Genomic DNA, 22920 nt, shown 5'->3' on the forward strand with positions numbered 1-22920 from the left:
CACCCGCACGTGCACACGCACCCGCACGTGCACACGCACGTGCACACGCACCCGCACGTGCACACACACCCGCACGTGCACACGCACCCGCACGTGCAGACACACCCGCACGTGCACACACACCCGCACGTGCACACGCACCCGCACGTGCAGACACACCCGCACGTGCACACGCACCCACACGTGCACACGCACCACATGTGCACACGCACCCACACGTGCACACAACACACACGTGCACACACACCACATGTGCACACGCATCCGCACGTGCACACGCATCCGCACGTGCACACATCCCACACGTGCACACGCACCACATGTGCACACGCACCCACACGTGCACACGCACCCGCACGTGCACACGCACCACACGTGCACACACCCCACACGTGCACACGCACCCACACATGCACACACACCACACACGCACCAACATGTGCACAGGCATCCGCACGTGCACACGCACCACACACGCACCAACATGTGCACACGCATCCGCACGTGCACACGCACCCACACGTGCACACACACCCGCACGTGCGCCACAGACCCGCACGTGCACACGCACCCGCCCCACACACGCATGTGCTCATGCACGTGCGCCACACACCTGCAGGTGCACACACCCCACACGTGCACACGCACCCACACATCCACACGCACCCACACCCGCACGTGCGCCACACACCTGCACGTGCACACACCCCACACGTGCACACACCCCACACGTGCACACGCACCCACACGTCCACACGCACGTGCACACACATGCACGTGCACACACATGCACGTGCACACGCACCCACATGTGCACACACACCCACACATGCACACACACCCCACACGTGCACACGCCCCACACACGCATGTGCTCATGCGCCACACACCCCACCTGTGCACACACACCCGCACATGCTCACTCACCCGCCCGCACGTGCAACCACATGTCCACACGCACTTGCACCCGCACGTGCACCCACACACACGCGCCCACACACACGTGCACATGTGCCCACACCTGCACACGCGCCCACACACACGTGCACATGTGCCCACACCTGCACACGCGCCCACACACACAGGGCTTTGACAAAAGCGGAGGGAAGTAAACTGACGAGCCAAAAACGAGGATGAGAGTTATTGCTTGTTACTGCTGGGAAGAGGACGAAACGTTTCCCAAAGTCTGTGGCGCTTTGGACACATTTCCGTTTTTGTCTTCTTCATTTGTGCCTTTATGGAGCGCTGGGGGGCGGGGCTTGTGGGAGTCAGGGAAAAGGGAAAACCCAGCACACACATTCAAAGTTCCAGTTTTCCACTCGTATGAAAATGGATCCACATTCGACAGGAATGTCTGCGTTTTTCCCTGCTTTGCTGCATCTGCGTTCCTCCGAGCTCGGCTGAAAGCGCTCGCCGCAGACGTTTGCGGTAAAAGCTTGGCGTCGATCGGATCGCCTTCCTCCTCCTTGGTCAGTTTCCCAATAGCGCCCGTTCAACAGTCCGAGCTTCAGACGACGTCTGGGGCTGGAGTGACGCTTACGGGGCGGAGCCAGCTGTGGCCATACGGCCCAGTTCCCCTGCTGTCATCACGGTTTCTCCAAGCCCAACGCCAGAGTGACGGGATGACGACAGGAGACCCCCCCCATGAGGAAACAGAAAAGTTCTTCATTCTGATATTTAAGTGCTTCATGATTTCAAGCAAAAGTCGGAAATCGTTCCGACTATCTCACACTTCAAACGGAAACGGGGTTAAAAATGGCGGCAGTCTGTCGCCTCCCTTTGCAGCAAACCCCAAACCGCTTTCCGGCTCAAAGTTCAGACGCAGCCAGAGCCGGTTGGAGCTCCTCCAACCGTCGGACAGGAACTGAGAGGCCTGGATGGGGGGGTGCTAGTTGATGGCGTGCCCATCCTCGCAGGCGGCAACAGGACTGCACGGATAAACAGATGGGAGAACAGGAGGGGTTGGCAGGGACGGCGGCGGGCGTGGCGGCGGGAGCCTCTAGGAGGAGAAGGCAAGCTTGACGCTGCAGGAGGAGTAGCCCTCATCGCTGGCCATGCTCTGCAGGCTGCTGTGGTCGTCCAGGTCGCTGGTGCTCGCCGTGCTCACGCTGTCCAGCTCCCCATGGGAGAACTCCGTGCTCTCCACATCCACCTCGATCTCCTCTGCAACAGAGGAGGAAGAAAGCCGTCAGATTGGTCTCCTAGTCCCAGTTTTAGTGCTGCCCGACTATCTGGACTGTTCTGATGAAAAACACTTTATAAAACAGAACATGAAAAATGCTTCAAACGCAATGCATTATGGTCTATATTTGCCAATCTAGTGAGCATGGATGCACACTGGTTTCTCACTGAGGCTTCTGGGAAATTTCTAGAGCACTGGATTCTGGAATAGTAGATCCAGAAACCCTGAAAAATGCAAACGCCCTTTTCTAGAGCACTAACTGGGACACAACCATGAAGTCCTCAAACCTCTGCAGCGTTTGCCCCGTGTCGTCCACTGGGGCAAAGTCTGCCCCCTTACAGGAGGGCAGTAGGATGGAACAGGAGAATGTGTTTAAATCACACACCTTGGTCAGAATCGGAGCGGTCAGAGCAGAGGGTGGAGCCGACACTGTTCATGCGTATCCTCTCGCCCTCCCCCGGGTTGCTCTGCGTGCCGCCGCCGCCGCCGCGCAGCAGCTCCAGCTGAAGCTGAAGGTGCCTCTGCTCGCGCTCCAGAGACTGCAGCTGGTTCTGGCTCTTCCTGTCGGCCTCTTCAAGTTTCTGCTCAGAAACACGAGAAAGAGAAACGGTTTACCCATCATGCTCAGCACCAGGACGCCTGCTCGCCACGTTAAATGTAGTTCAGGATACAGTTTCTATATAGTCTTAATCCTACACTTTATATATGACACAGAATGAATCTAAATCTGTTATCTGGTTCCTTTTTTCAATGATTCCGATGCTCAAACGTCATCAAAGTGGTGAAATCCTGAAGACAGACTTCCACACAAAACCCCTGGATTGTTGGGCTGTGAAGGTTTTCACTCCTGGAAGGTTTGGAAAGAGATGCACAGCAGAAGAATTCCTGATCTTCATACAGGTTTTTGGGTCATCCGGGTCCGTGGAGGGTCGTAGAGGAGCGGCTGCATCTTCAGGTGAGCTCAGGTGTGTCTGCAGTTCTCTTAAGGCCCATAAAACCACCTTAAGGGACGCCATGAAAATGGATCGTACCATTGTTGTGTGTGTGGTGGGTGTATCTAAAGTATTCATAAGGATATTAGAAATTCCACACGCGTATGACGTCCAGGTGATGCTGTCGTCACGCCAAACTCTAGTCGTAAGTGAGGTGTGAGTTCTGACTCCCTCCTGACCGCACACATGCTGCATGCACGGGGCGTGCACGTGATCCAAACGTGTCTGTAGGACGTCCACACAAACTACACTCTGTCTAAGTTCCTCATTTCAGTCAGGCTGCAGTGAGGAGCGTGCACGTGTCACGTGAACGGCTCTAACGGGCTCTTTGTACTGTTTGCAGGATGTGAAGGGGGGTTAAAAAATGAGAAATCCATATGAAATGCCTCTGTAATAAATCGTTTTTATCGATTAAAGAGTTAGTAAAAAGGTGAAAAAGGCAACTAGCAAAGAAGAGGAGCTTATTCTGCGAGGGGACACAAGTCCCCCCCCCCCCCCCCCCCAAACCACTTCTGGTGGGATGAGTGAGGTTGTCCTATGAGAATCATCAACTGTCAGGTTCCTCCTCATCTCCTCCCCAGCGTTGGACATTTGCGTTTGGCCGTTTCAGTCCACCAACATGATTGGGGTCTATGGGGGGGTTATTCCAGAAAGCAGGTTATGCTAGCTCCCACGGTAAGTTTGAGGCTAAGGAAGTTGATAACCTCAGTTTTCGGTTCCAGAAATGGAGGTATGTTTCAGGGTATGTCAAGTTACCATAGCAACCCATGCTCTGAACATAACCTGGTCTGGAGCAGGTTTAGTTGAAGGTTAGTTTGTTTACAGAGAGGTGAAGCAGCATGGCGTGTCCATTTGAAGATGATTTAGTGGATGAAGAAGCTCAGATAATACTTTTTCCACCATGAGAGGCTGATAAGACCACATATGGATGTTGGAAAGAGAAACTTTATACTTTGATCTAACTTAATTATTTGCTACAGTTAAGATAAATATTTTTTTAGTTAAGTCAGCTTAAAAATAACATGTAGTTATCAGACAGTTATTTTAATTTCATTCAAATTAATTGAATTAAGTAGGTGTAACTTTGGTGCTAAATGAAAAAAGAGGACAGGAGGAAAACTATCCACCTGATACAGGACGTTCAGTTTCTATAAAGACATTTCAGACTCAGTGAATCACAGGCTCTGTCATGCAAAAACCCCACTAGCATGCTCTTTGAGGGCTGTGGCGTGGGGTTTGGTCCATCATGCTGTGTTTACAGTCCCTGCATGACTCAGAGAACATATGACGAAGTCTCTGGACAAAGTACAGTTTGCCATGATATGGTTTAATGTGATGATGAAGGTCTAACTGGATGGGTTTCTTTTTCAAGAATTTGTCTGAACTGTATCAGGGTGAGGGTTTGCTTAGATTTGAAACGCAAAGACATGTCTTTACAAATCCAGAGAATGTTTTTTCTCATCCAATCGATCACATTGAGTCAATCCTAACTAGAACAGGTTAGCACATTGCAGAGAAATCAAAAGCTACATTGAAATCCTCTGGTTCACGTTGGCATGTTCAGTTTCACATCAGAGACTGAAGACAGAGAATTTCATGAAGTACAAGCCAGATATACATGTCCTCCTTTCTCTCTTTCTTGATGCTCATTGTTCTTGAAAATAAGCTAAAAAATGCTCCAAAGTTGTGAACAGGTTTGGAATCTCCGGCTTGTCTCATCGCTCTCATGGCTTGTCAGGAATATGACCTTCTTCTAGGCAGGAAGATCAAACCGGCTCGTTTCCATGGTCACACTTATTCTGGATAAGAAGGTGCTCGTATTAGCATGTGAACATTGCTGTGCATGTGTGGGAAAACTCACAGAGTCTGAAACAAACTGTAGCATTAGCACTACAATGGTAAAAGCTGTAAACTTAAATTCCAAGCAAAGACAGAAGGTGTTCTGGTCGGGCTCTCACTTCTCCCTCGTCACCTTGAGCATTTGTTCGCCGTGGCTCCGATGGCCTAAGATGATTGGTTTTGTTGTCCCTGCATTGCCGTGGTGACATTCTGATACGAGCGGGGTCGCGGCAGCGCCTGATACAACAGTCTGGTGCTGTAACCTTGTAGCCTCCTGTCCCAGCTGCCGCCACCACCAATGAGCGCGGCTCCCAGCAACAGACCACAACAATGAACCCTCAAAAAGCAATGGAGAGGCTGCAGTTGACAGCCGCACAAGTGCAAAGCAGTGGTGGGTATTGTGTGTGTGGGGGGGGGCAACAATGTGGGCCTTGTCCTCTTCCTCTGCTCTGACAGGAGGGCTAACCACTTCTTTCACACATAGTATGTAAAAAACAGAACGCCTCGGGTCAATCCTCAAAACTGGACAATTCATTCAAAGTTGTTGTTTCAGACGATTATGGGAAAATGGAGATTTTATGTTCCCAGCTCTCTGCTCTCTTCCGCTGTTAGGAGTAAAGTCGGTTCGACAGTCTCTAAAGCAGCTGCTTCATTAGCTTCAACTGATGCTCACAAGAAAACGTGAAGATCTGTACCAGGATCCAGAAAGAACCGGAGGAGAAACCTGCTGGACTCACAGCAGCAACAGAACGTTTCAGAGAAAGTGTTGATTTGGAGACAGCGGGGTCATTACACACGGATGCTACCATGCTACCATGCTATCATGCTAAATGCTACCATGCTACCATGCTATCATGTTACCATGCTACCATGCTATCATGCTACCATGCTACCATGCTACCATGCTATTATGATCTCATACTTCCATGCTAAATGCTACCAAGCTAAATGCTACCATGCTATCATGCAAAATGCTACCATGCTAAATGCTACCATGCTAAAGGCTACCATGCTAAAGGCTATCATGCTATTATGATCTCATACTTCCTTGCTAAATGCTACCAAGCTAAATGCTACCATGCTATCATGCTAAATGCTACCATGCTAAATGCTACCACGCTAAAGGCTACCATGCTATCATGCTAAATGCTACCATGCTAAATGCTACCATGCTAAAGGCTATCATGCTAAATGCTACCATGCTAAAGGCTACCATGCTATCATGCTAAATGCTATCATGCTAAAGGCTATCATGCTAAATGCTATCATGCTACCATGCTATCATGCTATTATGATATCATACCCCACCCCGAGAGCATCTTTACTGTCAATATCAAGAATCCATATCTTGAATTTTGGGCTGTTTTTGTTCTGAGTTCATGTAAAAATGAATCACTGGAGGCAGAATCAGAAAAAAAGTGTTTTTTCTGTCAGTCTGCTCCCCCTCAGTAAATCTGTCCTTGTTTTCTCAGCAGCTTCTTTCCAGTTGGTTCAGACCAAAGGGGATCGACTGAAACCCCTCTTCTGCTGGGGGCATTTTAACCAAGAATTTTACCTAATATCATTCTTAAGATAACATCTACAGTTTTTCTTTGTAAAATAATGGAATTATTGGGTGGTAGATTGTTCTTATCCACCGTCAAACTTGTCTGGTTGGTCAAAAATGAGATTTTGGTCTTTGGTTGTGACTTCAAACCACAAACAGTTAAATCCGTCTGACGGTGGCTGCTCCCAGAAACGCTGTGCAGCGGTTCTAGTGTTTCTCTGTAGATGATCAAGCTGGCAGTAGCTCCCAAACATCTGCTGCTTTGTTCTGCAGACATTTACAGCTTGTGTTTAGTAGAACTTTGTGTTGGAGACAAATTCCAAAGAGCTTTTGTTAAATACATTTGTCATTTTTGTTAAAGAAAGTAAAAGCAGGAAGGAAATTTGAATTTGGAATGAAAAAATCTGAGATTATTTCTTCAGTCATATCTTCTAGCTCTAGATGTCATGTGATCATAAAACAGCAACAAATCGCTTCACTTTTTATACCAAAAACGTAGAAACTTGAAAGTGGAAAACCAGAAAGCGGCATCTTCTACCACTAAAGGTTCATCGGAGAGCAGAAACATTCTTCATCCTTCACCCCTGAAGGTTCACAAACATCTGTGATCTGTGGATTGATGGTGTCCAGGTACGACACACAAGAGGACATGGACAAAACATCCATGAGAGCCACAGGAATGAGCGCGGCGTCACGCAGACCGGAGGATGTTTGCTGTCGTTGAGGAACGTCTGGATCTGACCAGGAGATAAAAGGAAGCTTGGAGAAGAAAAAAGCTGCTGGTTCTCTGACGGACGTGTCTTCGAAGGCACCTCCACCAGCACTGCACCGCGTGTACCGCCCACATTTACACTCATTCCAACTCGCACATGAGCACGTCTTTGGTATTTGGGATGCAGCAAATGAACGTTCCTTGGCCGTCCAGACTGCATTCACACGTAAGCAAAGCACACCAGAGTTCATTTGCAACTACACTGAGACCCTGACTCTGAAGCCGACACGGGTTCAGGTGAGCTTTCACACCTGAACCCCTAACACAAATCCAGGTGTGAATGAAACCTGCCAGTGTGAACAGCACTTTTTGCATCTGATGGATTTAGTATAAACTGGTTTTGTGCTGAGGCGTGTAATCCGGATGCGCAGTCAGAAACCGCGCGTACCTTGATGTGTGCTTTGGCTTTGGTGAGCAGGCCCAGGGTGGTGTGCCGGGTACAGTCGGGGCCCAGAGGTATAAGTGCCTTCAAGCGCTCCAGACACAGCCGCAGATGAGCTCGTCTGTAAAGGAAACAGACAGAACAAGCGGTTACAGTCAAACAAACAGAACAGACCGTCTGGAAGGAACAAGAAGACATGTTCCACTTCATATATGACTTCCCTTTGTCGATGTCAGTGCCGGTTACTGTGACAACGCACCGCTCCACTTATCAAATTGTTCACTTTTAGCGAAAAAGTGATTTCATCCGAAAAAACAACAAGAATAAAGTCCCAAAAACGGATGTAATACTTATTTCTTTAGTAAGTGACCGTGGTATAAGCGGGTTGATGGCCTTCAGTGTAGGAATGATCACAAATTAACCTAACTTCACGAAAGCTGCCGTGCTTCAGGCTTCAGTGTCGTCCGTTAAATTCTGATAATGGACACGTCGTCGGGCATTATCCCTTAGTTAGCCCAAAGTAAGGATCACAATGCTATCAGACAAAAGAAGAAGTGGCTTTGAAATAAAGGAGAACACAAAGAATTAGTTCTGTTTGCTTTGTTCCTGGGAAGGTTTCTATCAGGCAGGTAGGTCTCTGAAGGGGGCGGCCTCTTCATCTGGACAATGCCCTGGTTTGGGACTATGGACAGGCCTCAGGAAATGTCCATCATATCTAATGGACCCTGCTGAGAGGTGAAGGAAGAAGATTGCACCTCTAACTCGGTCAGCACCACATTAGTAGGGTTGCTGTTTCAGTGGCCTGAAGGGAAGGTTGGAAAGACATCCGTGAACTCAAAGATCTTCCTCCAGAGGAGCAGCAGTAATTAGCTGCAGACGCTGAAGACTCTGCTGCTCAAGCGTAGACCGTGTGTACGAAGACAAGATAAAGATACTTTATTGATCCCAGCTTGGGAAATTGGGTTGTTGCAGCGTCTGTTTACAGGCTCAAAACAAACAAACAAACAAACAAACAATGAGTGACAATCAGGAAAACTGTCAGTTCGGTTATCAGCTCTAGAAAACAGACATCAAATGACTTTATCTATAGCAAATGGATGATGAGCTATAAAGTTTGATGAAGTGAGGTCGGAATGAGCTGTTGGTGGGACAGCGAAGCCTCAGCCTCTTGGAGAAGGTTCTCTGCTGTCCGTCAAGAACAGGATGGAGACTCCAGACATCCATGATGGATACCATTGTTCAAAGTCCTCCTCTCCATCACAGCTTCAAATGTGTCCCTTTGTACCCGATTACGGAGCCAGCCCTTCTAATCAGTTTGTTCAGTCAATTAGTGTCCCTGGCAGCTAGGCTGCCCCCCCAGGAGACCACCGAGAAGTGGTGGCCACAACAGACTGGTGGAACATCCCGAGCATCCTGCTGCACACATTGAAGGACCTCAGGAAGCAGAGTCTGCTGCTGGCCTTCCTGCACACAGCAGTGCTGTTGCTCTTCCAGCTCAGTCTGTCTTTAGACTCCGCATGGATGGAGACGACAGGAACATGAGACTTAGCTGCTATGGCCATTGCAGTTCTGACTTGATGAGAAGTACTCGTTTGTAGAACCAATAGGGAGGTGTCCAGAGTCCACTGCACGTGACACACCCACAGCCGCTAACTCGGCATGCTTGTGTGACGTCTACACCCCCCCCCCCCTCTCGCCTGTTCAGTAGCGGCTTTTTCATAGGACTGGTGCATGGGGGGGGGGGGGGGGGCAGTTCCACTTGGGTGATTTTACAGAGACAACATCTGCCTTTAACTGCAGACAGAGAACACTGCATTCAGGATCATTGAACTGTCAGGAAACCAAAAGCATCTCCCGGTAACCGGCCGTGTTTGTGGGCTAAACGGAAAGCGGGCCGCGCAGAAAACGCTGCAGCTCTGCTGGCGTCCCGATGAATTATTGATGTGAAACTGCAGATCTGTCACGTTTTTAAATCCACTCTGTGCTCAGACCTCCCCCTCTAACAAAAAGCTTCTGCTTAAAACCGCTCTGCCATTTGTCCATCTAAAAAAATGACATGTTTTTATTCTTTGCTCAAAAACAAAAGCAGACAGCGACCGATAAGAGGGCGGGACGAGGAGCGCCGCCAGAGACGAGTCCGACTCAGATCATGTACGGGCCTGTCTGTCTGGGAATCGAGCTACTGACTGCCGGGTGAAGACTTGAACCGTCATCCTCTTGATAGATGATCTCAGATAATTCCTCTTTCACAAGCTGGTCTTCATGAACCTCAGACAAAAGCTGCTAAGGACCTGAAACCCTGGAAGTGAGCAAAAATATCCCATTATGGCCACCAACACTTGGACACAACTACTAGGTGTGGAATGAGGTGGCAGGTAAGAAACGACCAACCTGGACTTCTGCTGAACCAAAGTAAAGTCACCAACGCCCTCACACATCTGAGGATCACCCTGTGGAGTCTCATGTTTCCCGTGTGTCCTCACACATGCGTGATGCACTTTGCACCGCAGCAAAACAAGTGTTCAGGAGGACAACCTGGCTGTCCAGAAGGACGCGGTTGAAGGCAAACACGGCAGAGAGCGCTGATCAGAGGATGGCTGGAAAACATCAGAAAGGCAACAAATGCCTGAGGGGTGACTGGATGTGGGCGGGGCCAGTAAACACGTCTTGCACATGTAGCAAAAGCAAACCAGACTAATAAGGGGAGGACGTGATTTGGTGAAAAACACCCAAAGCAAAACGTGGACAGGATTTTCAAAATTGGAGGAAACACTAAGCGCAGATGGTTTCTTACACGTCACACACCATGACATGAAATGGCTATTTCATCAAGAAATACGCCTTACATTTGAAATAATCCCAAAGAAGTAAAAACTCACCGCCACTAACAATTCCAAGTCAGAGACAGAGGTGTTTTCAGACGCCGTCGGCAGAGGCAGCAGAAGACCAGGATGGTTGCATGAGCGCTTCTCCTGGAGAGCATAGCCTGCAGCGGCATCCCCACAGAAATGTACGCTTTTGCTGGGTTTAGCTTTGATTTCTATAAAGTGCAGTGTTTTGTCTGAAATGCTAGCTGGTGGCATAAAAACAGTTTATTTTGGAATATTTTAATCATTTCAGGGGATGAAAAGTAAAAGAACTATAACAAAACTATTTTGTTTTTGAATAACGACAGGATTTTGGGCATTGAGAGAGCTATTGTAGCCCTTTGTGACTATGCTAGTCTCTATTGCAATAAGGTGCCAATGGGATTAGCTAAGGTCCCATTGGTCAGGAGTGACGTTGTGTTCAGAGGATTCTCCTCAGCACCGTCCCATTTGAACACAGGCATGCCTGCTTTGTTAAAGCATCAAAGGTCACGATTGGTGATCTCCTCCAACAAGAATTGTTTCAATCCAGAGCCGAAAAGCTAACGCCATGTGCGGTTTAGAAAGTGAGTGTCAGATCTGGACCATAAATACCTGCGAGCTGGAGGCAGAATCTGCCTTTGCCTCTTGTAGTCATGCAAGTTCTCAGAAAAGGCCAATACTGGTTCCATAAACAGCTGCTGGTTAACAGAAAAGCCTGGAGGACAACCAGTTATGAGGCCAAGGACTGATTTAGAGAGCCTGAACGTAGACATCCATGTGCACGATGTCCATGAGGCTGACGGCAGATCCCTCCCTCTGAGGAGGGTCAGAACTAAAGAAATGCAGGCTGTTTTCAACTTTCTACTTAGGTCAACATGGGACTAACAGATGTTCTAGGTTCTTCAAGGGGCTTTCACTGATTTTGTTGTGGAAAAAACTGAAGAGGAAGAAGAAGATACATGAAGAAACCCCCTCACAGCTGTGTTTTGTGCAGCTCTAGAGTCTGCTGATGATGGATTACACAACACACAACCAAGATCATTAAACACAGAAGCGTTCCGGTTCAGTCATTGACAATAACGAAACACAAATGAACAAACAGACACACAAAAACCCCGTTTGACCCTGGATTCAGTGGACGGATGTTCCTGAGAAACCAGACAAAGAAAAACATTAATAATATGATGTATTCCCAGTAAACCTTAACCTGCTCACGTATCCTGTAAGGATAATGGAAGTTTCACACACGTGTGACGTACAGGTGATGCTGTCCTACGGCGTCCTAACGCCACACTTTGGTTGTCAAGGTGTGAGGACTGGCTCCTTACCAACCGTGCACGGTGCTGCATGCATGGGGTGTGCACGTGTCACGTGAACAGCTCTACCAGGATCCTTATGCAGTCCGCAGGATTTTGGGGGAGGGGGGGTTTAAAGAAGTGAAAAATCTGTAGGACACGCCTGCGTCTCATCACGTGTTGTAGAGGTGTCCTCTACGACCGGTCGCTGCAGCATGAACGTAGAGAAAATGTCCATGAATTGGATTTATCTGCTTTTCCAGACGCTCAAAGTTCTTCCAAAATGGCGGTCGACCCATGATCGTAAGATTGCAGGTTCGATTCCCGCCTTGCACGCCCATGTGTCGAAGTGTCCTTGGGCAAGACACTGAAACCCACCTTGCCTCTGGTGGGAGGTTGGCGCCAGTGTTCGGCAGCGGAGCCGCCATCAGTGTGTGACTGTGTGTGTGTGTGTGTGTGTGAATGTGTGTGTGACTGTGTGTGTGACTGTGTGTGTGACGGTGTGTGTGTGTGTGTGTGAATGTGTGTGTGACTGTGTGTGTGAATGTGTGTGTGACTGTGTGTGTGACTGTGTGTGTGAATGTGTGTGTGACTGTGTGTGTGACTGTGTGTGTGACTGTGTGTGTGACTGTGTGAATGGGACTGTGACTGTAAAGCGCTTTGGGCCTTCAAAAGAGGGTAGAAAGCGCTATATAAGTATACGCCGTTTACCATTTACCATTACCTGTAAAGGCGGATTTCTGGTCTGCGGTGCGTTGACACAAGAAATAGAACATGCATGAATCAACCAGAATGTTTACGTGGCCGGCGTCATGTCTGCGCGTGGAGTCTGGCCCGCTGCAACGCCACGCCAGCTTTACTGCCGCGCCTCTATTTCCAGTCCGCCATCGTGCCGATTTCCCGGTGAAAAAGGCGGAGAAACGGGAAACAAAATAAAAACTTCCAAAGAAAACGTGATAAAAACGTTATGTCATATTTACGGTGGCGTGCTCATACGGAGACGCACATGAACACAGCAGATAACACCTGTCTCCTTTGTCGTCATGGACAACAAAAGTTTCATTTTGAAGGTCCAAAAACACGACATCATGTGTGACAAACATGCAGTGTTTAAGGAAGGAGAGGGCATGGGGCCTGACTGCTGAAGGTTTAGCTGGTGATGACACTGGGGTAGCAGGACAAATTCCTCCGCTGGGGGGGGGGGGACCGGAGACCCAACGAGGATGGAAATGAACTGACGGTCTCTTCATCCATTGCAACAGAGATGCAGACGGACCAGAGGAAACTCAGGGTTCAGACAGCCGTAGCTGAGGCTTCGGGAACTTTGACTGATGAGAAAACCTTAAAGTCTCATTGAAGCTTCACAGAAACTCTTCCAGCAGTGGTGTTAGTGCTGACTTCAGTGACTCGGCTCCACTTTAAACTCCAGTTATTGCAGTTGGACTTGTCTTCATGCCATCCGGTGGTTTGCAGAAATCCTTCCCTCCATCCTAACGTGTCCATGCTCTCTCCTTCAGGGACGTCTGATAAACAGCCATCCCTCCCTTTGCCCCCCAGACAATGAGGCGCTTCCACTCTACCAGCAGCACTGACATGCGTCTCATTCAGGCCCGGATGTCCCTTAGCGTGGGGACGGACGGCTTGTGTTGCTGACGGCCCCACACACAGGCAGCAAGCTCCGCCTTTTGGCTTTGACAGGTGATTGATCAGCCCGTATTAACACGACTACGCTACGATGGCCCCCTCCCAACCCCAAAGACAGCTGGGATAGCCTCTGCCTGTGTACATGTGTGTATGTTACAGACACACATGCAGTATGTGTGTGTGTGATAATGACTGGATGACACAGGAGGGGATTCCAGAACAAAAATCAGTCCATACAAACCCCCACTTCCACTTAAAACACACACACACCCACACACACACCCACGCACACCCACACGCACACACACACACACAGACCAGACCAGACCCACTTCCAATACATGTAAAGAGAGGGTCAACGTGCTCAGTTATTACACTGATTACATCTGACCAATGACAGCCTCAGTGATCCATCGTCTACATTAACATGAGAAAGGAAATGAAGGCATCAGTAGACGGGCTCCATTGGGGAATGGGGCTGTCGGATAGAAAAGCTTATCCTGTTCTTTCTGTGTCCCCGTCTGAGACATCCCAGATCATCAGGTCCGGCGCTATTTATCCTTCTGTTTAAAGCAATCGGCGGCTCATCAGTGCTGTAATACATAACAAGCAAAACTGCTAAAAAACAAAATCTAGCACAAAACAGTGCCGGGGGTCCGACAGTCAACACCCCCCAAACCAGGAGCTCCTGAATTCAGATCCAGTCCAGGTTCCAGAGAGACTGGAAGTCTCACAGTCACAGTGATGAAGGTCTGTTCAAATGTATTGATCCTGTGTATGTCCATTAAAGTGGGGGGTGGGGGGTGGACTACATGGTTCTGTCCACTGGGGACATGTTTAACAACAGAAAGGCCAACTGGAGATCCTCTAATCAGCTCTATGAGATCCGATTTATCTGAAAAAATTAGAATTGCCCTACACTAAATGATGAAATGAAAGCCCTGAGCAGCACTGTATGGCCTGCAGGCGCGACCTGGCATCTGCAGCTTTGTTTAACCAGAAATAATTTTGGACAGTTTTGACTGTTGTAATGTCATCTTTTTGATTTCTTTACATCTTTGTGCCCAAAACTGTTTTTTTTGGTGAGTTTTGGACTACATGGTGGGGGCAAAAGAACCTTCAAAGGTGCAGAAAGAAAGAAGCATCACTAAGAGGTCCCGACTGCTGCAGGACTTAAAGATGTGTAAAGATGTGTTTACATCGCGGATAGCTAGTTTCTCACAAACCTAAAGACTTTGCCACAGAATCCACAGCGTAGAAAAATATCAAATAGGGACCAAACACACTAGATCATCACTCCACAGATCTGTAATCTAGATTCCACACACATCCTCCACTACAGCCTTTTGTGTTTTTCCTGATTCTTTGTTAAAATAACAGAGAGGGCTTTTCTTTCCTTACATTTCTCTGGTCTCTTTCTTTTGTCGAGGTTTGAGCGTGCAGCCGCTCTACTCTTCCCCGCGCCGCTGCTGCCGGCGTGCAGCCAGAGTCACATGTTAACCCGGACAGAAAACGGGGGAAACTACAAATCAGCGGGTTAACTGCTGGAACAGTCATCACAGAGGCTCCAGCCTGGCTGCACAGCTGGAGCCTTCCATGTGTACTTTAGCCAATTACAGCTCTATTATCTGCACTGTGGCGGGCAGGTGACGGCGCCCGGCTTAAACGTTAACCAGCTCCCAGCCGTCTCAGATTCTCACTGATGCCGTAGAAATGATCTTCATGTTTACCAAGTGATTTGAGCCAAAGGGAAGGCTGATTATGGGATGTCTGTAGCTCTCAATAGATTGAGAATCCGGTCTGGCACAGGTAGGTCAGGGGTTCAAACCCCCAGCTGCCCTGTGTGCCCTAGTGCACTGTAAAATAGGTTCAGTGAACTCAAAGTCTATGAGGAAGCCGATTACATCATATTTTTAAAGTTATTCTTAATTAACAATAATAAGTTAATCAGAACTTAGAATGTTTAAGTTGACACTAAATTTAAACTGTAACTTTTTTACTCATACACAATCCTCTCTGGCTCCTCAGTATGTGGCTGAGTCCATGTCATACGGTTCATGGGTGTTTGTTACCACGTCATCACGTCTGGACATCAAGGTTTAGGTTTCCAATGAAGATATAACTGCAGTCAGGCTTATCGGTTTTGAGCTGACTTGACTTGGTTGCTGCTTTTAGGTTCTATGGTTATCAAACTTTTGAGCTCGTTGTACTGTTGGAGTTTAGTGCTGAAGGGCAAAGCGTTTCTCCCCAAATGATCCCACAGGGAAAGAGTGTCATGTACGTTGCTTTAGAGAGTTATGTGAAATAATAATGTTGCAACATGAAAGAGTGTTCACCACATTCATCTGCTGCTGACACACTGCCTGCTATGGTCCACTGTTCAGACTCTCTAACTACTAACCCATGGTGGAGATACGGAGGAGGGGGGAGTGCTACAGAGAGTCGGGGGAGGAGGGGGGAGTGCTACAGAGAGTCGGGGGAGGAGGGGGAGTGCTCGATTTGTGTAATCTGCCCAGAAACTCAGCATGGCCTGAACATGAGCCGGTCCATCATGCCTCAGTCACGTGTGGTAGTTGACCTGTACAGGTCTTTGGGTCGTCCGTGTCCGTGGGGGGGTCGTACAGAAGAGCGGCTGCATCCTCAGAGGTGTGTCTTCAGGCTCGTACGGACAGTTTGGGGAACATCATGAAAATGGAACGTACCATTATCCTGTGTGTGGTAAGTGTATCTAAAGTATTCATCAGGATAATGGAGGTTCACACACGTATGACGTACAGGTGATGCTGTGGTACGGCGTCCTCACACCACGCTCTAGTCGTTAGGTGTGAGTTCTGGGTCCTTCCTGACCCCACACATGCTGCACGTACGGGATGTGCACGTGATCCTTAAGTGTCTGTAGGACGTCCACACAAACTACACTCTGATTGGCTCATTTCAGGACCATGTTTGGTTATTGTTTTGATCAACAATGCACACAAAAAAGTGGATGATGGGTAAGAGTTGAGCGCCCATGAAAGAGGCATTTTAGGTCCTGTCATTTTATTTCTACTACTCTGTGATAGTGATGGGGCTTAGAGGCATCCTGTGGCTGACATCCATTCTGGGTCCATGTTACTACAGTGCACAGTGACTGGAACGCTAACCGCCATCAGCAGAAAGTCTCGGATCTTCATGGCTGCTGTGACCAAGTGCAGCTATGAAGCAACACTGAGGGGGAGAGATGCAGCGCTGCTAGTGGGTGGACATGACGAGGACTTCAGAGCATTCAGGCAGTTGTGACCTCAATCCCAAAAAAGAGGTTCGGTGTGTGAAAGAGATCTTTTCATACGGCACTAAGCCTGCAGTACAATTTCTAATGGAGTCGTGACTGAAGGCACACTGGGGGAAAAAAGGTTAAATGAAATGCATCCATTTGAACTTAGACACTGATAAAGACACTGATGGACAACCAAATCCAGGACAGGACGCACAGAGCATGCTCCTGACGGATGACAGGCCAGACCGCTTCAAACTGAAAAAACAAAAAAAAGGCACAGCGATGTCCCGTCAGCGAGCAGCCACCACAGACAGGAACACGTGCTCACACGCGTGTGCAAAGTTTGCAGGAGTTTAGAGAGAGGAAGCGTCCTCTGCATGGCTGAGCCAAGAGGCTGTGGGGCTGAAGCCCATCACTAACGCACGGATTACTTTACACATGCTCGCTTCCTCCTAATCTGCTCTGATAAAAAAGGCCGAAACCGAGAGCAGAAGGGAACAGAACGAGCATCCAGATGGAAAGAATGGAGGCAGCGATGGAAGGAACTGAGGCCCTGACCGGAGGAAGGGAAGGCCCCTCCAACAAACACACGGAGACATTACATCCAAACCTGATGGGAAACTCTAACACGTGTAGTTCCATGTGAAGAAGCACATATCAATGATTCCACCTCTATCCAGGTCATTTGGCTTCTTCTTCTTCTACTGTTCTTTGGTTTCTAAAGGTCTAAAACTGTGACTGAACCACCTAAACGTCTCTGCCCAGGCCAACCGTTAGCGGCTGGGGGGTCGAGGGCAGAAGCTTGGGATTACCAGAGCGCTGTGGCCATGTACCAAATATGTCCTACTTAGGCCGCCGGAGATCCCAACAGATGTGGGCTCCGGGGCCAGACCGGAGAACAGGGTGTGTGAGCGGGGTGGGGGCAGTTTTCTGCTACCACATAACCCTCTTACAGATGTTTGGTGTGCTATAATGCATAATGGGGGATGGGACATGGATGCTGCTGACATATTTGACATTAATCTTTAATAAGCACAACAGGAAATTCAAAACAGATGTACAAATTCCAAATCCTTCAGGTAGACGTCAAAAAGGTCACACCGCACCGTAGGACCACAGGCCGAGCAGCGTGACTGCAGGCATGTGCTGAGGGGAGTGGTTAGGTAGGTAAGGTAGTTAACCTGGTCAAAAGGCAGAAGTGTTTCCCTTTGCTCAGACTCTACAGCTAAAACGCGTATTTAGCTTTAGTCCAAATCAGACAGCCCTGATGTAAAAGGAGCATCCAGTTTTCTCCCCTTCTGTGTTTCCAGCCTGAGTGAAGCTGTGGTTAATGCGGCAAACTAGACGGAAAGAATGAACTTTGTTTGTGTCCATAAACCTTCATTCTGCATAAAGTGAGCTTAGCAACAATCTACTTTCAATGTTCCCACTTTTCTGAACATTTCAGCATTAACAGTATCCAGTATTCTCTGTGCTTTTTCCTTCAACAAATGCATAAATATCAGAATCCATTAAGTATGCTGAAAGACATGTTCAGTTTTTACCTCTTTATATTATCAGAAATAACTTTTGAAGAATCCAATCAGACAAAGCAGCTGAGAGACAGAAACTTTGGACATTTTTAATCAGTTACAAAAGACAGTTGAGTTGTGCTGCGATGCAAAGATCAGACTCAGATCTACCGTCTTTACAGTCTACATACTCTTCTATCCTCGGGTCATAAAATGTTCCTTCACAGGAAGTTTCTTCTTCACCCACATTTGCCCATAAGCTGCAGGCCTTTGCCGTCTATAGGAAGTACATTTGCCTGAACATTTGCATTCATGTCAGCAAATGAAGGGAAGCTGAAGATTCAGAGCATCACTAAAGGACGTTCTACATGAGGAGGGGTTCACTGACCCGATGACCCCCAGCTGGATGCAGACCACTAAGAGCTGAACCTCTGAACACAGACCACAGCATCCTCGTCTCTGTTCTGGCAGCACTGGCTGAAGGAAGAAGTTCACTAATCCTTAGATCCAACATTTGACTCCGGGGCAGGTAAAGGATTTGCTTAGACTCCCTGCAGTAATTACAGTAGAGAAACCATCACGGAACACTAATCTGGAATGTAGATCCGGCTAGCTTGCCACTCAGGGCTTTCCTTTAGTCAGGTACGTTTGACCAATCTCTTTACTCATCCCCGGTGCCTGCCAATTCTCGCCTGGTCGGGGAGTTAAGCACCGGGACCGGATGGCCCTAGAGGGAGGGCAGATGAAGCGACCCAGCACGTGGACGTGGCTCTAGCTGGGCTCACCAGACCAAAGATCAAGTCCTTAAGCTGCTTTTCAGAGCCAAGAAAAGCTTGCGTGTTGTCACGTTGCTCAGGACAAATGGTCCCAGTTTAAGGCCCTACAGCTGAGCCTGAGAATAGCCTGCTCTCAATGGACTGACAAAGAGAGGCTCCTGAAGCGGCCCTGCTCTCCCAAACAAGCATCAGGACACCGGCTTTTATCTACATCTGAGCCTCAACCAGGCTCAGGGCTGGACATGTCCCAACAAGGCCAGCAAAGGAGGTCCCTACAAAGATGTTCTTCGTCAATGAGGTGAAGAGAAAGAGAAAATAAAATGTAACTGCTGATCTCTCCGGTAACAACAACCACTTTTGCATGTCTGTGACTCTACAAACTAGTCATCAGAGATTTTTATATTCCCTGAGAAGACTGCGTAGAAGGAAATGTTTTGTTTCAAACAGACACATGTTTGATTCCATCTCCTGACATCACTGAGGCTCCAACAGGCCACTAAAAGACAAAAAATACTCTTCATTTAACACAACTGAGGAGCAGCCAGATATCAGTCGACACCGTGAGCTCAGGGGTCACTCCACGTCTGAAAGACACCTCTAGAGGGGCAGCAGCACTGCAGGCAAACCAACAGCCTGCAAGATCCTTCCTGTTAGACTCTACCTAACCAATGACAAAGTAAAGCAAGATTGTAAGAATTTATTACATAAGAAACGCTGCAGATATGTTTTCTAGTGTCAAAACGAGGCCAAATGTCTGGATGGTATCATTCTGCCTCCCTTAGTTCTTCCTGATGTTAGCGCTATCATGGCGAGCCGGCACAGCTCGGAGGTTATCACAGCCTGAGCCCCCCACCAAGGAGGACCGTCTCAGTGGCCACAGATAAAAAGCTTTGATAAGGTGGAAACCCACCAGAGACTCTTCAGCTAAACAGCAGCAGATGCTACTGTTGGTAAAAGCCTGACACAGGCTTACAGTCGGGGCTGTTCCCAACCAGCAGGACGCAGGGTTTGGGGAAGGTCACAGTCTAGATCAGGGGTCGGCAACCCAAAACGTTGAAAGAGCCAAATTGGACAAAAAAACAAAAAACAAAAATGTCTGGAGCCGCAAAATATTAACAGCCCTATTTTAGCCTTATAATGAAGGCAACACATGCGATGTGTATCTATATTAGCTATATTTATTATTAACGATTAAATGTTTATTTGCCCTGCAGTGCATTCTGGGAGAACGACGCGTCACGTGACTGCTCTGTTGAAGTTTAACTTCATTACAATATCAATGAATTATGTTTCATTGATAAAATTAAAGAAATGTAATAAAGAAATCCGATTTTTGGTGTCATTTTTATTCTGAGGATTCGAACACAAACCAATAAAATGGAAGGTGCGTGACGACGTTCCCCATGACAGTCAGCTTGGCTCTAATGACAGAACAGCTTCAAGCCTTTGTGGCGCCTGCAGACTTTCATTCAGCTCCTTTAGGTGTTTGTCACAGTCATCCACCAAAATGTGCAGCTTTTCCAGCCACTCAGCATCTTCCAGTTGCGGGTAGTTCAGGTCTTTGCCTTTCAGGAATGTTTTCACGTGTTCTAAACAGACGACAAAGTGACGCTAAACGTCCCCCCTGGACATCCATCAGACTGTGTTGTGTAGCAGGAGATCAGAATATTCACTTTCAACTTCATCAAGCAATGCTCAGAACTGACGGTGGTTCGATTTCCGTCAGCCACCTGCCTAGCGGTCCGCTAAAAGCTTCCTCCTCTATGAGGAGTCGTGCGGTGTTTGGGCCACGGACAGTTCTCCAGCGCTGCCAGTTGATTGACAGCTCACCATTTATGACAGCTTGGCTCCCGTTTCGTCCGCTGCAAGTGACGTATTTGCCGAGCGCTACAATATTTATTCTACACATTCTTACAGCATTGGAAAACGTTAATAATGTTTGTGTCATGTTTTTCCTCCTACAGAAACCATATTAAAACAAAAAATATATGTCTCTCGCCCATCTATTTACATTTTCAAACATTTTTGAAAATGCTCCAGGGAGCCACTAGGGCAGCGCTAAAGAGCCGCATGCGGCTCCGGAGCCGCGGGTTGCCGACCCCCGGTCTAGGAGATCAGGACTGACGTTTAGAAAGAAAAGCAGAAAGAATGTTATAACCTAAATGTTTCAGCTGTTGGGAGAGACAGGTTACCATCTAGGGTGCAGACTACTGTAGCTTCAGAAGAAGCTTGTTGGAAGGCCAAACCCCTACGTCTTCAAATTGGACTGTGAGGCAAGAGCGCTAACCACCGTGGAGCCCACGATGATTCTAAACTGACTAAACTAAACTAGCATCTCTGCCCTTAGACCCCCCTTCTCTGTAAGGAAAAACTCCTAAATAACGGATTCTGGAAAAAAAGAAGAAACCTCAGGGGTGCCCACATGAAGGAGGGCTCCTCCCCCAGGACGGACAGGCGTTTTACCAGAACTCTTAGAGAGGAATTAATTTATCTAACGCTACAACTACACATTCAAAGTCCAGCAGACGAGCTTCATCCAGATGGAGTTGGGGGGACGGCTGGGGGGAGCCAGACGGAGGATCCATAGCAAGGTGCAGGAGACAGTATCACATTCAAAGTTAGGCTCAAAACATTCCTTTTTGGACAGGTTTATTGCCAGACTAGCTAGTAATCAGAGAATATTTCCTGTTAATGTGTTTCCTGCTGCATCTTAACCCATCTTTGACCTGACCTGACTTGTTTCTGAGCACTGACGTGTTTACAGAAACTGCAAACAGCTTTTAACAGAATTCTTCCATTCAAATGTTTATGAATGCATTTTAGTGAGTTACCAAAGTTACCTTGGTGTCTCATAGTTGAGGTTTACCTATGGGGAAAATTACAGGCCTTTCTCGTCTTTTTAAGTGGGAGGACTTCAACCAAATGGTGACTGACTAAATCCTGCATAAAGCAGTGGGAATCCTGTGTAAATGGTCTTCCACTGAGGTTTGTACCTCATTCCATGGACAAATGCACACGCATGCTGTCCTAAATGAGTTGGACTCTTTTAGCACTACTTTACTTTCCAACTGCCCTTACAGGTGGTTGGTTATAGGAAGTCTGCGGGCGAACCTGTCCGGGACACGCAGGTGACCTCCACAAAACATCAAGGTCATCAAGGATCAGTGACCCGTAGAGAGAAAGCGTTCTATGTTCATGCTGCGTGTAGCGGTAAGTGAGGGGGTTGCAGGTGAGACACAGGCCTGTCCTACACATTTCTCATTTTTTCAACCCACCCCACCCAAATCCTGCAGACTGCACAAGCTGCGCATCAGTGCTGTTGACCAGATACGTGCACGCTCCTCGCTGCAGCCTGACTGTTAGAAACGAGGAAGTTAGAAAATCAGAGTGTAGGTTGTGTGCACGTCCTACAGACACTTACGTGTCACGTGCACGCCCCATTCATGCAGCTTTTGTTCCCGGGAACCAGAACTTACACGACATCATCAGCCATTTATCATAAGTGCGTGTTTGATTATCCCTGCGAATACTTCACAATACGCTTACCACACACACAACAATGGGGTGTACTCTTCTGGGCGATGTCCCCTGAGGTGGCTGTCCGAGGGAAACACCCCGTACAGCTACCGCTCTTCTCTACGACCCTCCACGGCCCCCGACGCCCCACAGCGCCTGTACAGGTCAACCCCCGTATGGGTGCATGTGACGAAAGCTCAACTCTGCCCCACGGCCTCAAACTCTTCACGCCAGCACTTCCACGCCTCACATCAACACCAGTAAACAGAGATCTGATGCTATAATCAGGTGGACGGCAGCACAAGAGCAAGACTGAGCAGAACTCCAACATTACCATCCTTCAGCCGCCAGAGAAAGGCA

At 48.1% G+C, this 22920-nt stretch overlaps 1 protein-coding gene across 2 annotated transcripts in view; it reads right to left on the minus strand.

Moving 5' to 3' along the window:
• Positions 1-1448: 1448 nt before the first annotated feature.
• Positions 1449-22920, minus strand: part of mxi1 (max interactor 1, dimerization protein) — a 30345-nt gene continuing 8873 nt past the window's right edge. For both annotated transcript variants that reach the window (XM_023952580.2, XM_023952603.2), the window contains exons 4-6: positions 7720-7834; positions 2568-2763; positions 1449-2163 (exon numbers count right to left, since the gene is read on the minus strand). In XM_023952580.2, the coding sequence (XP_023808348.1) occupies positions 2000-2163; positions 2568-2763; positions 7720-7834 (475 nt within the window). In that variant the 3' untranslated portion in view covers positions 1449-1999. The remainder of the gene's footprint in view (positions 2164-2567; positions 2764-7719; positions 7835-22920) is intronic.

The sequence above is a fragment of the Oryzias latipes genome, chromosome 1, assembly GCF_053564925.1.
Source record: "Oryzias latipes strain Hd-rR chromosome 1, Olatipes_Hd-rR_3.1".
NCBI classification, from domain to species: domain Eukaryota; kingdom Metazoa; phylum Chordata; class Actinopteri; order Beloniformes; family Adrianichthyidae; genus Oryzias; species Oryzias latipes.